The 15,471-nt window shown below is 46.2% G+C and overlaps 1 protein-coding gene across 3 annotated transcripts in view; it reads left to right on the top strand.

Annotated features, from left to right (window-relative positions):
• The window catches only part of MKNK1 (MAPK interacting serine/threonine kinase 1), a 48,296-nt gene that overhangs the window by 27,983 nt on the left and 4,842 nt on the right, over positions 1–15,471 (top strand). For all 3 annotated transcript variants that reach the window (XM_072649322.1, XM_072649321.1, XM_072649323.1), the window contains exons 7-9: positions 4,121–4,225; positions 8,073–8,128; positions 11,996–12,091. In XM_072649322.1, coding sequence (XP_072505423.1) covers positions 4,121–4,225; positions 8,073–8,128; positions 11,996–12,091 — 257 coding nt within the window. The remainder of the gene's footprint in view (positions 1–4,120; positions 4,226–8,072; positions 8,129–11,995; positions 12,092–15,471) is intronic.

Here is a 15,471-nt window from a genome sequence, read left to right as displayed (position 1 = left end):
TCCCTTCAGGGGGAAGAAAAGATATTACAAACAATGCATGCTTGCATCTTTAGTCAGGTGTTACAGCGCTTCCAAAGGAAAGTCCTTTGTGTCTGAGACAGGCCCCCTTGCCCCACACAGTGGCTCCTGGGTTACAGGTAGTCTGAGCCCTGGGCCCAGAGGCAGCTCAGTACATAGAACTCAGGACTTGGAGTACAGAGCACCTAGGTTCAGATCTAGTCAGTCAGTTATTAGCTGTACCACCCTGGGCATGTCACTTAATTTTTTTTTAATTTTTAATTTTTAACACATAAAACAATTCCAACTTTTGGTTAGGTGATATTTTTTTTAAAGCACTTACAATATAGATGAATTTTTTTTTTTAACATTAACCAACTGAGGCACAAATAATGACTATGTATGCTAACTTCATAAACCCTTGACCTAATTGTCTCCACACTATTACTAAGAATTAAAGGACCCTAACTTATTGTTGTTGGTCTAAAGTCCTAAGCCTAATAACTTAATTTTAGACTTAACTTCGGATGTTTCCCCTACCAACAATCTATAATTTAATAGATCTAGTATTAAGCTTACAAACCTTTTGACTATAGGAAATTACCACTAAGAGTAGGGACGTTGCAATATCTCCCCAACTTCATGTCAGTTCGAGGCAGGAGTAGATTGTCAACTTGCATTCAGTCAGGCTTAAAGTCTGCCAAGTGTCAGTGGGGAAATTGAGTCAGGAGAATCCTACCTCAGCCCAGGCTGAACAGCCACTCTCCCACCCTTCCCATGAGATCACCTTTTGCAGTTCATACCAGCATCTCACAGGCTTACTGGCATCATGGATCAGTGGCTCAGACTGCCTTTCTTGCTATCCATACCTGGAGTTAGACTCAGAAGAACAGTCAGTTAATAGTCCCATAGCATCTTAAAATAGCAAGTTCCAACAACCAGGTTTCAAATACGATTATAATTTCACATTGACTAAGGAACATCTTTTGAGGCAAGTCTTAAGTGGCGTACATGCCTTTCTGTACATGTTCTAGTTCCTGATTAAATAACAATCATAAAATCAAATTTACCATTGAAACCTTGACTTTTCTGTCAATGCCAAATTTTACCTGCAGTTACCTGCCTCTAGGAAACTTAGACTAAAAGCCTTTTCCCCAAACTAAAGATGTCTCTAGTCAATTGTTTTAATATTAATTGCTTTTACATCACTTTGTAACATGTCCAATTTTTTCTCCCTATCTCTCCCCTCCCCCCATCCCCAATACCTTGCATTCTGATTACTCCTTCCCTCAGTGTACCCTCTCTTCTATCACACCCCACCCTTCCCTTATCACCATCTTCTCTCTTTTCTTGTAGGGCAAGATAAATTTCTACCCCATTACCTGTGTTTTTTTCTCGGTTATATGCAATAATAATTCTCAACATTTATTTCTAATACTTTGAATTCCAACTTTTCTCCCTCCCTCCCTTCCTCTCTACCCCTCCCCACTGAGAAGGCAAGCAATTCAATACAGACTAAATATGTGTCATTTTGCAAAAAACTTCCATAGTAATCACATTGTGCAATTCTAACTATATTGTCCTCTATCCTACTCTATCCCTCCTTATTTTTTTATTCCCTCATTTGACCTTGTCCCTTCCCAAAAGTGTTTATTTCTAGTTACTCCTCCCATTTGGCCTCCCTTCTGTCATTCCTCTCACCCCACTTGTCGCCTCCTCCCCTACTTTCCTGTAGCGTAAGACAGGTTTTCATACCAAATATAGTGAGCATGTTATTCCCTTCTTAAGCCAAATGTGATGAGGGTAAGCTTCACTTTTCCCCTCTCCCCTTCTCCCTCTTCTCCTCCATTGAACAAGATTTTTTCTTTATCTTTTTATGAGTTATAGCCTGCCCCATTCCATTTCTCCCTTTCTCCTCCCAGTATTTTCCTCCCTTACCCTTTAATTTTAATTTTTTTTTTGTGGATATCATCTCTTCTGATTTAACACAGCCTGTACTCTGTGTGTGTGTGTTTGTGTGTGTACACAATCCCTCCACCTACCCAAATACTGAGAAAAGTCTCAAGAGTTATAAATATTCTCTTTCCATGAAGGAATGTAAATAGTTCAGCTTTAGAAAGTCTTTTATGATTTCTCTTTTCTGTTTACCTTTTCATGCTTCTCTTGATTCTTGTGTTTGAAAGTCAAATTTTCTCTTCGGTTCTGGACTTTTCATCATGAATGCTTGAAAGTCCTCTATATCATTGAATGACCATTTATTCCCTTGAAGTATTATACTCAATTTTGCTGGGCAAGTGATTCTTGGTTTTAATCCCAGTTCCTTTGACTTCTGGAATGTCCTATTCCAGGCCCTCCAGTCTCTTAATGTTAAAGCTGCCAGATCCTGTGTTATCCTGGTTGTATTTCCACAATACTCAAATAGTTTCTTTCTGGCTGCTTGCAGTATTTTCTCCTTGACCTGGGAACTCTGAAATTTGGCCACAATATTCCTAGGAGCTTCTCTCTTTGGGTCTCTTTCAGGAGGTGACTGGTGGATTCTTTCAATATTTATTTTGCCCTCTGGTTCTAGAATATCAGGACAGTTTTCCTTGATAATTTCATGGAAGATAATGTCTAAGCTCTTTTTTTGATTGTGGCTTTCAAGTAGTCCCATAATTTTTAAATTGTCTTTCCTGGATCTATTTTCCAGGTTAGTTGTTTTTCCAATGAGATGTTTCACATTATCTTCTATTTTTTCAGTCTTTTGGTTTTGTATTTTAACTGCTTGGTTTATCTCATAGTCATTTATTTCCCTGAATTCAGTTCTCTCTTTCAAAGAACTATTTTGTTCAGTGAGCTTTTGAACCTTCTCCTCCATTTGGCTAATTCAATTTTTTAATTCCTCCTTCTTCTCATTGGCTTTTTGGACCTCTTTTTCCAATTGAGTTAGCCTCTTTTTAAAGGTGTTATTTTCCTCAGCATTTTTTTGGTTCTCCTTTAGCAGGCTGCCAACTCGCTTTTCAAGCTCTTCTATTGCCTGAGCCCAATTTAAGTTCACTTTGGAGGCCCTGGAGGCAGGGGTCTTAACTTCCTGTGACAGTAAGCCTTGTTCTTCCTCAATCGAAAGGATAGGAGGAGACACCTGTTCACCAAGAAAGTAACTTTCTATTGTCTTATTTTTTTTTCCCTTTTTTGGGCTTTTTCCCAGCCAGTTACTTGACTTCTGAATCCTTTGTCAAGAGATTCGACTCAGCTGCTCGGTTTCCCTGGGCTTTGAGTGGGGGCAGGCCCGTCAGTCAGGGCTCAGGTTTAGATCAGCTGCTCCCTACCGCCAGAGGCTTTAAGCTGAGCTGCCTGAACAATGGATCCAGGTTGCTTCCTGGCCACCATAGCTGCCTCTGCTGTTGCCTGGGGCTATTGCTGGAGGAACCCCTTTCCCTCTCACCCAGCTGGGAAAGCCCCCCCACACTGACCTTTGGAGCTTTCTTTGTAGCTTGTGGGTTGAGGTATCTGAGGCCCTCCTTGCCAGGGATTCCGTCCTGGAGGCCTGTTGCGGTCCTGTTCCTCCCCGTGCCCCGTGACCAGGGCTGGGCTCCACTTAGCTCAGCATCCTGTGAGATAGACCTTTCCTTTTGGCCTTCCAGGTTACGTTTGACTGGAAACCTCTTTCTCTCTGTTGTTCTATGACCTGCTGCTCTAGAATTTGTTGAGAGTCATTTTTTTACAGGTATTTTATGGGCTATGGGGGAAGCCCTAGAGTATATGTGTCTTTCTACTCCGCCATCTTGGCTGCACCCCCACTTAATTTCTGTCTGCCTCAGTTTCCCCATCTGTAAAATGGAGGGAATAACAGCACTGGGCTCCTGGGGTTCTTGTGAGGATAAAATGAAATAATATTAGCCAACCTCAAAGTGTCCTGGCAATGCCATGCTCTTATTGTTCAAGTGGTTCCTGCCTCTTTTTTCTGGAGCCAAACTGAACCAAGTGTTGGGGACAGTCTGGTGTCACCAGTATCAGCTCAGACATGTTGTCCCAGCACCCGCCCAAATGCCCAGCAGATTGTTTGGTCCCTGAATTGTCTGACTGGCGGTGTCTAACGTTCCTCTTTCTTCATTCCCTTCTACTGTCCTCTTTTTCGGTGAAGGCTCCATTTTGACCCACATCCAAAAACGAAAGCATTTCAACGAGCGAGAAGCCAGCCGAGTGGTCCGGGATGTCTCCTCTGCCCTGGACTTCCTGCATACCAAAGGTGAGTGAGCCAGAGCTCTGGGGACCCTTCCCTGACCTCTTTAGAGGGCTGGCCTGACTGCTGGACAGATATTTTTGGGTGTGATGGATGTTCTAGAGCTCAAAGGGAGTGCAAAATCTCTTCTTTGTCTTTTTCAACTGAAACTCTGTTTAAGCTGCACCTCTATCTGGGAGACCATTACTTCTGCTAGTTACATGGAAGGCAGTTATGTTGATACTCATGATGGCTCACTCCTCCATGACCCAGCAAGCAGCCTGTGTCCCTTCCCAGAACCCTCTTGGATAGCTCCTATCACCTGTTCATTCCTAAAAAATGATTGAACCAGGAGAGTTTGCACAGCTGGAACTCTGGGCTGAGACTTTCTCAGACTCTTTCTTGTGGGCCCCATGCCTGGTAGGCAGGTCCTCTGTGCAGCAGCCCTACCCGGGGCTTGGGCATGTGTGTATGGGCTGGGACCTCTCTTGTAAACAGGGGGTGTGCGTACAAATCTATGGGATCTATCGAGAGAGGCCCAAGTGTGTTCATTCTGGAGTGTGCCAAGTTAAAAATCAGTGAGCTCATCTGTGTGTGCACGTTTAGAATCTAATGATTTCTTGCATCCTGCTTACAGAGGCATCCTGGACTTGGATCAGTAACAGACTTTTCATTTACATATGTGGGTAGATAGTTTTCATTCAGTAGATTTTTAGCTTTAAAATGGCTTCTATTCCTTTGTAAACTTTTGGGTTGACAGAGGTTTTTGCCCAAGGCTGCTGTCATGGGAGATGTAGGTGAGCATCATCATCTTTGAAGAAATTGAGGTCTAGAGGAGTTCATTGACTTGTCCATGGTTCCCCAGGCAGCAGAAGCAAACCTTAGCCCAAGGCATCCTTGATGTCCTTCTGGGACGCCCTGGCCTCTTGTCCTGCTCCCACCATCCCACTGCTTTCCATAAGACCACCTCCTTTGGGCGAGACAAAGAGAGTGACCCCATGGGCCTGCTGCTCTGCAGGAGCTTACAGTATGCACACAATATAGGTGTGTATGAGCATGTGGGGCTGTGCATACACGCACATGCATCATGGGAGGTGAAATCTAGACAGAAAGCTTTGTGTCCAGAGACTTCACTTGAGGCGGGGCGTGGAGAGGGAGGGGGGATGTGCAAGCTCACTTGTTCTTTTGGGAGTGTCAGGGCTGGGGTAGGTATACTCACTAGCCCTGGCTGGTGAGGCAGCTGAGCCTTGGCTCAGGAAAGAACACTTGGCAGGTGCATGACATCTACTTCTGTTCTCTGCCTTTTACTGAAGCTAATTGTACAAAACCCTGAGGAAGGCTTTGGGGGCTTGTGTTGCTGTTTCCAGACACGTGTTTGCATGTCACACACCTTGAACTTCAAACGTTCTTTTCCTCTCCTGGGCTCAATCAAGGAAGAAAGCCTTTAAATACATTAGCAGGGAGAATTTAAGGTTGTTGTTTCACAAATATTGGGGGTATGTGTCCTTGTAACAGAGTTGCTCATGGTGCTGCCCTCATGGAACCTTGTAGTCAAGTAGGAGAAAAAAAACGAGCATTTATTAAGTGCCTACTGTGTGCCAGGCCTAAGAGCTTTACAAAAATTATCTCATCTTTATAATAACTCTGTGAAGCAGGGGTTATTTATCTTATTATCCCCGTTTTACAGTTGATGAAACTGAGGCAAACAGAAGTTGAGACGTGTTCAAGGTCACATGACTAGGAAATGTCTGAGATGAGATTTGAACTTGGGTCTTCCAAGTGCTCTATCTATTGTACCGTTAGCTCCTTGGAATTATAGGGGGGAATATACTTCTAATAATGAGAAATATAAAAATAGCTATTGTACAGGGATCTGAGAGAGGAACAGACACTGCTCTACTAGCAAAGACTGGAGTCTTAGCCAGAGTTTGCTTGTAGTATAAGATGTTCCTCCACAGCAGTCTGTGGAGTATGATATGTCACACACATGTGCACACACATGCACACACAATCATGCTCCACGCAGCGGTCTGCTGTGTGATATACCACGTGTACACATGCATGTACACACAACCATGTTCCCTGCAGCAGTCTGCCATCACACCCACAACCATGTGTCCAGACTCCACATTTTCCTTTCCCTCCTTGTGTTTGTCCATGTCCTCCCATCTCTGGCTCTCAGTCCTCCCTTGGACAGGATGGTGGTTGGGGGTAGGATTTGAACCTGGAAAGAGAATTCCAGAGAGTGTGGGGTGTCTGATATGTGGCAGGTGTGATGAATGGTGGAGGCTCCACATTTGAAGGCTGGGATACGTGCAGATAACACCTGCCTGACTAAGATTTACAACGTCTCCCCACCTGCCGCCAACATCCGCCACCATCATGAATTGCAAAAGTGGGTCACACCTTCTAGAGATCCCCTGTGGAGGGGGCTGGGCTCTGGCCAGCTTCCAGGTGTATGCTGGGGGCCTTTACCACCAGCCTGCTCTATCACATGATCCTTGGAGTGGCTGAAAAACAATTGCCAACTGAACCTCGTAGCTTGATAAATAACTTTACTCTGCAAAGATGGATGGGGCCTCAATGGTCAGCCTGGAAACAAGGTCTGTACTTTTCAAATAGTGGCCACGCTACAGCAGAACCTCTGGGAAATCGGGGGAAAGCGGGCTGGTATCCAGCGGTTCTTGATGCTTCCAGACCGGGGTCCCTGGCCTGTCGCCTGGCCTTGGGAAGTCGGAGGCGAGGGGCACCCTGGCCACCTTTGGAAACATTAGCCATAATGGGAAAGAGCTGCCAGTGGTGGCCCGGCTCCATTTGGGCAAATTGGAACTTGGTTGCTGTGGGTTTTCATTCAATTAGGAGGCTTGGATGAAGTAACTGGGCTGTGCTGAGCTTGCTGCCTCTGAGCACTAACAGGTGTGCTGGGGGTTACTTTTTGGAAGGGATGGGCTTCTGAAAAGTTGTGGTACCCAGAGCTGAACCTGCAGGAACTTAGGGAAAAAGAAATTCAGTATTTCCAGTTGACTTCCATGCTAAAGATGGCAAACTGGCTGATCCTGGGTCTCAGGCCCACCCTCTCTGCTGTAGACTGGGTGACCACTGAGATTCCAGTTCTGAGATTTTATTTGGCTCTTGTCTGGGGAGTATAGAGCTCACCTGCTCTTTCTGCCCTGAGCTGGGGGTGGGGGGGAGGAGTGTGCAGTATTGTAGTCTGAATTGGAGTCAGTTCCCCGAGCTCCCAGGGTGCCTGTGGCTGGCACTAGGAGGCTCCCACAGGAAAGAAAGGGTCATGGTTCTGTACTCTCTGAGGACAGCAAGAGGGTGTCCTTTCTGTTTCCTCCTATCCCTTGGATGCCCTAACCCCCAAATAACCTGTTTGTCCTGCTGCCAGAGGAGGGGAGGGGAATCAGGCAAACGTCAGGAGACTTGTTAACACTTGGTCCACTGGAAATCCAGGGCATCCTGTGTGGCAGAAAGCTTTTGTTGTGGCCACTTGGGAAGAAATGAGGTAAAGCGATGCTGGCCCCCCTGAGATGGTCCTAAATGAGGAACTAATTACTACTGCGCCGCTGTGTGGAGCACTTGGGGTGGAGGGCCTCTTACTGCCCTCAGTTTGTCCTCCCTCAAGGCGACGCTGACAGGCATATGGCTTGAAGTCATTTGGCTGTCATGGCCTGGCTTCTGCAGGCTCCCAAGTCAACAGGGCCCTCCCTGTGGCTCTACTTACTTCTGTCTCCTGCAGCTCGTTAATTTTTTAATGTACCATAATTGGGAATTAATCTGTGAGCAGCAGCATCTGAAAAAAATTAATTGTGTGTGGAATGTCTAATAATTGTATGTGTTTTAACCATTTCTTTCCTTCCCCTCATTTCAGGCATCGCTCACCGAGATCTGAAGCCAGAGAACATACTGTGTGAATCTCCCTCAGAGGTACTTTGGGGCCCCTGACGCTGGATGGGGGGACCTACCGATGGCCCCGAGTCTCAGAGGTGCCTGCTGAAATCAAGCTTGCTCATGGGCTGTGTGGCTAATCTCTCTGTGTTCTTGAATGTGTGTCCTTGTGGCCCCTTTGCACACTCTCAGCACTGGGGAGCTGAGCTTGGTAGCTTGTTGAGTTTTCAAATGCATCTTGATCTGCACCAAATAAATGCTTTCTGAAGTGGCCACTTTGAAACCCTTTGCAGACTCCTGGAAAGAAAGCCTGAGTTTGGCATGAAGCATTTCCTTGTATATTTATGGCACAAGATGTAGACCTAGGGGCCTATCATGGAATAGTAGAAAGAGCCCTACCTTGTTCCACAAGACCTCAATGCCAGGCCTGTCTCTAGCACCAGCTGGGTGACAGCTGGTAAAACCCCTCACCTCCGTTTCTTCATCTGTGATATGGGCCAATACTACTCAATTACCTCTTGCTTGCATACAGAAAGTGCTGTTTAATTATAGTGGCAAAGAATGACACATTGGTCATTCCACGCAGGTCCAAGTTTCCAAGAGTAATGCTTTCCATTCATGCCTGTAGTTTAGAAGCTAAAAACTGGAAGCACAGAATTGCAGAACTGGGTTGGAAGTCCAAGCTCTGGTCCAGCTTTTGTCAATAGGATGAATTGTGGCCTCAAGTGGTTATTCAGCCTCTGTCTGAAGACTCCTGGGATAGGGGATTCACTACTTCCTAGGCAGCCCATTCTGGAGTTAAGGATCAACTAGGAGATTATCCTTGTGTCCTAGCCCAGCATCCAGATCAAGGCCCCAGCCTTGGATTCAGGCATAGCCTTGAGGCTGTAGGCTCCACACCCCTGTTCTAGGCTGCAGGCTCCACACCCTGTTCTGGACTGCAGGCTCCACACCCCTGTTCTGGGCTGCGGGCTCCACACCCCTGTTCTGGGCTGCGGGCTCCACACCCCTGTTCTGGGCTGTAGTGATCTCTTTTAAAACATAATGATTTATTGATATGCTATTTTTTACCTCACCAGAATGTCTCCCAATATTGTTCCTCTTTCCCCCTCTCAGAGATTGATTCCCCCTAACAAATATTTTTTAAAGAAAAAGAGGAAGAGAAAAAAGAATCAGCAAAACCAATCAGTACATCCCAGAAGTTTAAATCAGAGCAGTGCCCCTCCCCTGGGGCCCCCTGCCCCTCCATGAAGGGTGGGGGAGGGGATCTTTGCTGGTTTGTCTTTCACTCCATCGCTGAGTAGATTGTCTTCCTGTCACTGCTTCGTGCGTTCTTTGCTTTGCATCAGACTGTAGCCCTTTTCCTAGGCTTCTCTAATCCTCCCAGTTTGTTTCCTAGCACAGTAAGAGGCAGATTCTGTTACGTTCCTGCTCCCTACCAGATGAGTATCTGCTCTGTCTCCAGTTCTTTGCTGTCACCAAAAAGCCATGCTGCTTTAAATATCTGGGTGCATGTGGGGACTTTCTTCTTACCCATGTCCTCCTTGGGAGGCATGCCCAGGAATGAGATCTCTGGACATTTTAGTTACTTTTGTTGTGTAATTCCAGATTGCTTCCCCAAATGGTGGCATTGATCTACAGCTCCATCAGCAGTGCATCCATGCATCCGTCTTCCCACAGCTCTTGACACACTGACTGTTCCCATCTTTTGTCACCTTTGCCATTTGCAGGGAGTGAGGGGAAACTTCAGAATTTTTTTGCTTAGCATTTCTTTTATTATGAGTGATTTGGAGCCTTCTTGCTTATTTATGGTTGCTAACAGTTTGTTGTTTTGAGAGTTGTTCCTATCCTTCAGTTGCTTGTGTATTGGAGAACAACTTTCAGAGATCCTTGGCAAAGGCTGAGCTCTCCCATCAGCGCCCTCTACTGCAGTTTCCTGGTCATTGTGTCTTGAATGTTTCAAGGGCAGCCTGGAGCTCTCTTGTTATCTTTACTTATCTTGGGTTTCATATTCCCCCTTCACCATTTTTGTTTTGACCTTTCTGCTCTGAGTTCAAATCTGGCATCAGACACTTATTAGCTGTCTGACCCACGGCAGGTCACTTATAAATAAATAAATAAAGTCCCTACGAAGCCTAAATCTTTAAAAAAAAATTGTCCTCTTTGGCCAGAAAAGAGACGTAGAATGAGAATTGAGTAGTTCTGCCTTCTCTCCATTCTGTTATGTTACCAGTGAGATCTTGGGCATGCCCCCTTCCCAGGCCTCAGCTCCTCCGTGAAATGAGCTGCCCAGCTTTGAGCAGTTCTCTGAGCCCTTACTGATCTTTCTCTTGTCTCCAATGGAGCAACAATAGTCATGGAATTCCCACTTAGCATCTTGAGGTTTTCCATGTACTTTCCCAAAGTAGGCATTTTGAGGACTCTTGCTGCCATTTTATGAGGTGAGTGCCTTGCCTAGGATCTCAGACCTTATAATGTCTGAGGCATTAGACTAGAGCCAGGCCTATTGCCTTCCTCCCAGCACTCTGACGCCCTCAGGGCTTTCCAGCGAGCTTCTGACAGGCTGCGCCGCCCTGTTGTCTTTAACCTCCATTCCCTGCCATAGGTCGTGTCTTCTTTGTGGGGCTTTGTTTTAAAATGTCTTATTGGTGTCCTTTGGTGAGAATAACTTCCCGGTCAGCCTTCCATCCAACCTTTCCTAAAAAACAAGTCAACCACCATGGGACCAACAAAACAAGGTGCATTTCATGTTTAGAATTTGCGGTTTCTTATCAGAGGAAAGAAGAATGTTTCAACATGAGTCCTTTGAAACCTGCAGGAGCCAGATTACACTGGACCTGAATTCTGATGTCCTTCACTGATCTTCATTTATGTGATTAAGTAAGGGAGGAAGAAAGCATCAGCCTCTACATGGCTAGGACCCTGCCCCAGGAGAGCCCTCTGAGGCCAGAGAGGAACAATTTGTCTGAGGTCACACAGACTAGAAATAGCCAGGCAAAGACTTGAACCCAGGCCCTCTGCCTCCAGACCCAGCACACATTCCCCCTACCAAGCTGGTCCTGCTTTTTGACTCTGACTCATACCCTCTTCCCCAGGATGTGGCTTTTTGAAGTCAGTGGATGAGGTCAGTGCACATCCACATCCTTCTCATTAGACAGCTCCCCTGTCTTCCTTCTCCTCAAAATTATTATATTTTCTGTCATCAGAATTCTTGATTTTTATTTTTGGTTGTAATATCCTGTCTCTTCTTTCTCTGAACCTTTGGAAAAATCTGTTCTCCCAAGATGTAGGAAGGTCTGGGTCAGACTTTGCCTGGATTTCCTCTCCTGGGCCATGGCCACTTCCCTCTTGAGGTGTCCCATCCTTTCTCCTGCAAGAGTGGCTTTCCCTTTGTTGGTCAGGCTCAGGTCCAAAGAGCAGTCCCCCCGACTTTTGAAAGAGGAAATTAAGGAAAGGCAGGACATTATAAACTGATATACCTTGTGCAACGAGAGGGCCCATCAGAAGGCCAGCCTGCCTCTCATTGAATGAAGCCCTCTCTTTGCACAATGCACAACAGCTTATAATGCCCTGCCTTTCCTTAATTTTATCTGAGCCTGATCAACAAGGGGAAAGCCACCCTTGCAGGGGAAAGGATCCAGGCTCAGATCCAGAGAGCAGTCCCCCCAACTTTGGAAAGAGGAAATTTCATCATGACTAAATGAAGGCTTGTTTTGAGTTTGCTGCAGAAAGTTTTAGTAGACTGTAAGGTCTGTGAGGGCAGGCACTGTGCAGAGCACCAAGCTATCTCTGCCTCTCATTGGGCCACACTGAGTCAGAGTTTAGTGTAACCTGGAGGTGAGTCACTTGTCCTGTGTCTGGAGAAGATCCTGACACCTGTGACATTGTGCCCTTGGTTCATTCCAGGTGTCCCCAGTGAAGATCTGTGACTTTGATCTGGGCAGTGGTGTGAAGCTGAACAATTCTTGTACCCCCATCACCACTCCAGAACTGACCACGCCGGTAAGTGTCCTAAGTCCTGCTGCCTTCTGTCACCTCCCCCACTACAGCCACCTTCTGGGAGCACCCTCCAGGCAAAATGCTGACAAGACAAAGGAAGGCACAGAGGAGCTGAGGGACCAATGGTCCTGATTTCTCGTTCCCTCTTCCCAGTGTCTAACCGTTTCTTTTGGGTGGAGTCCTATTCTAAAAAGGCTAGCCTTCTGGGTCTCCAGCCTCTGTCAGTCAGTCAGTCCACAAGCATTATTAAGCCCTTACTGTGTGCCAGGCTCTATGCTGAGGGCTGGGAATGCAACTCCAAACAAAAAGAAAGTCAGTCCCTGGCCTCAGGGAGCATACAGAGGCTGGACTCCCCCCTCCTTCAGTGGGAGCCGACTATAACCCTTAGCTTGGGCCGCCAACTCTCACCACCTCCCCGATCCCAAGGGGAACCAACTAAGAATATGGAGATGAGTCAGTCAGCAAGCATTTTAAAACACCTACTGTCGTTTAGGTGCCATACTCCATGCTGGGGATACAAATACAGAAGACAGGAAACTTACTGGTCTTGAAAAACCCCTGTATCTGGTAGGAGTGAGGGATACAACATACTTGGATAAAGACCACCCCCCGAAAGCCATTAAAAGCTTAAAACAACAGTGAGACTTTGAGATGCCCTGCCTAGATGTGCACAGAAAAAAGGAATATATTTAGGAAGGGAAGGGGGAGGGGGGTTGGAGAATGACCAGTCGAGGCTTTCTGGAGAAAATGGTGCTTGAGCAGAAGGAAGGGAGAGAAGAAGGGGAGAGGGGAGGAAGAGATTATTCTGAGGGGGAAACAAGGAGGGAGGCATTGCAGGAGGAATGGGGATTGGTCAGTGAGGTGAGAAGTTTAGGTTGCATATGAGGGACTCCAAAAAAGTCTGTTTTTTCATGTCTGCTGAGTAAGGCAGGCAGAGGCTTTATCTCAGTGTAATAGGAAGGTGGTGGGAGCTCAGGTGGTGGTGGGGGTCATGGGGATAGAACAGTCCCTGCAGCCAAGGGGAGGGTGGAGTAGGGGAGGGGGAGCCTCGGGGCCAAGAAGTATAGGTGACAGGTAAGGAGGGGAAAGTAAAGGAATCACCTGCTATGGTGCCTCTTTGGAGGCCACCGTGACCTCTCCAAAGCTGGTAGGGGAGGGGGGCAGATGAGAACTCTGGTCTTCTTCCTCTCAGACATATTACAGGCATAGATGGGGCTGCTGGGAGCCCAGACACACATCCTGAGATATCTCTTGAACACTTGAGATAGGATTTTCGTTGAGGTTCTTTGAAGAGATTTACAAGCTTCATAAGGGAGTTTCCTTCATATGCTTTTTTAAAACATATTTAAAGCTGCAAGGCACGCATTTGGGTGTTGTTGTAAGAGAGCATCACTGACTTCTAGGGGGGGCAGGTAGGTGGTGCAGTGGATAGAGCACCAGTGCAGGAGTCAGGAGGACCTGAGTTCAAATCTCACCTCAGACACTTGACACTCACTAGCTGTGTGACCTCGGGCAAGTCACTTAACCCCAGTTGCCTCATCCTGGGTCTTCTCCAGTAATCCTGATGAATATCAGGTCACTGGATTCAGATGGCTCTGGAGGAGAGGTAAGGCTGGTGACCAGCACAGCTCTCCCTCACTCAAAACAAAGTCAAGTTCAAGTCATGTCATCATTTCTCTGATGGCATGGTCTTCTTTGGCAATGAAGGACGTACATAGAATGGCTCTAAGACTTTGGATTACCTGCTTCCAGCCCAGGAACTCAAAAACATCAAAACCAGAAATTCTTTTGTATCCCCTTCCCCTCCCTCATCTCTCATCAGATGAGCTGTTTATTGGGAGAGTTGTCTGTAGACAGCTGTGAAAATGGGGGGGGGGCTGCCTTAGAAATTGGGGCCAAGGAACTTCCTTGGGGGCTTTCTAAGTTCCTTCTAGCTTCAGACCCTAAGAAATAAAGTAACTAAATGCTTGGGACGTAGATGGGATCATTGAAAACCAACCAACCCCCATTGACAGCTGCCTACTATTCTAGTAGATAATCTTGGGGGATCCAAGCTTCTCTTCAGTCTGGATTTGGTCCATACAAGGGCACACCGCTAAAGCAGAACCTTTGGTATGTGCAAAAGTAGCATCTCAAGAACCTTTACCAGGAGTAGCTCATTGTTTGTGGTTATGAATCGTCCATTTGAAAGGTTTGCTCCTAGAGACCAGTGGCTGTTTGGCCTTTTTCTGAATCCAAAGCACTTTCTGAATCTAGTTTGCCTGACATATAGTCGGTGCCTAATAAGTGCTTGCTGACTGACTGACCTTGGGAGGTGGGGATCTTTCCCATGTAACTTGTGAGCTTGGGTCGAATATGTTCTCTGGTTATGGAGCTCGGTGGCTTCTGATTCTTCATCATCTGAGGAGGCCCATGAGCCGCTTCTCTGGGTTTTTAATCTGGATCATATTGTTTGGTGACGGCTGCTTTCTATAGAACCTGAAGTCTCTACATACCCCATTCCCTTCCATTCCCACTTTGTTTTATGATTTCTCTTAAGATTTGAGATCTTTTGTTCTTCCAAATAACATTCATTATTTGTCTAACTCTACAAAGTGTCTCCTTGGTAGGTTGGTTGGTGTAGCATGGAATCTGAAATAAACATAGGTTCTGTCCTCATCACACTGGCCTGGTCCAACTAGGAGCACTGAATAGCCTTCTGATTCTTTCTTTTCTTTCCTTCCTCTCTCCCTGTTCCTCCCTCTCTTCCTCCTTTCTATCTTTCCTTTCAGAAGTATTCTATAGTAATGTCAATGACATCCTAGATACTGAAGGTATTTTGTAGTTGGTTTGAATGGAGCGTCCCGTTCTCGTTTGCTCTTGGATTTTGTTATTTCTGCAGTGAAATGCTGTTGATTTTTGTGGTTTTGCTTCGTCTCTGTTTCTTTGCTGATTTTCTCAGCTTTCCTGCGTAGTTGGGTCAGCTGGCAGGGCTCGTCGTCCCCCCCTTGCCCGCCTCTGTGCCTCTGTTTCTTTCTCTCATCTAGTTGCTATTGCTAGAGTCTCTGCAGTTGTGTCAGACAGTGGAGGGGAAGGGGCCTCCTTGTTTTACTCTCATATTTATTGGGCAAGTTTCTGATGTTTCCTCATTGTCTAAAATGTTAGGCACTCATCATCATATTTTAAAAGGTCCTTTGGTTTATCTTGTTTATTAGTGCTGTACTTTTTCAGAGGTTTTTCAAGAGAAAATAGTTATGAAGCATTTAATGTGTACCAGGCCCTGTGCCGTACACTGGGGATACAGACCTGAGCAAGGCATGGTCCACATCAGGTCGGGGAGAGGAGGCTGCATCTGTGTGGCGTGGCTGTGACGTGAGGCTGATTCCAGACAGAGCAGAGACCAG

The sequence above is a fragment of the Notamacropus eugenii genome, chromosome 2, assembly GCF_028372415.1.
Source record: "Notamacropus eugenii isolate mMacEug1 chromosome 2, mMacEug1.pri_v2, whole genome shotgun sequence".
Classification (NCBI taxonomy): domain Eukaryota; kingdom Metazoa; phylum Chordata; class Mammalia; order Diprotodontia; family Macropodidae; genus Notamacropus; species Notamacropus eugenii.
Note: the sequence above shows the minus strand (reverse complement) of the source record. Positions and strands in the feature narration are given on the sequence as shown.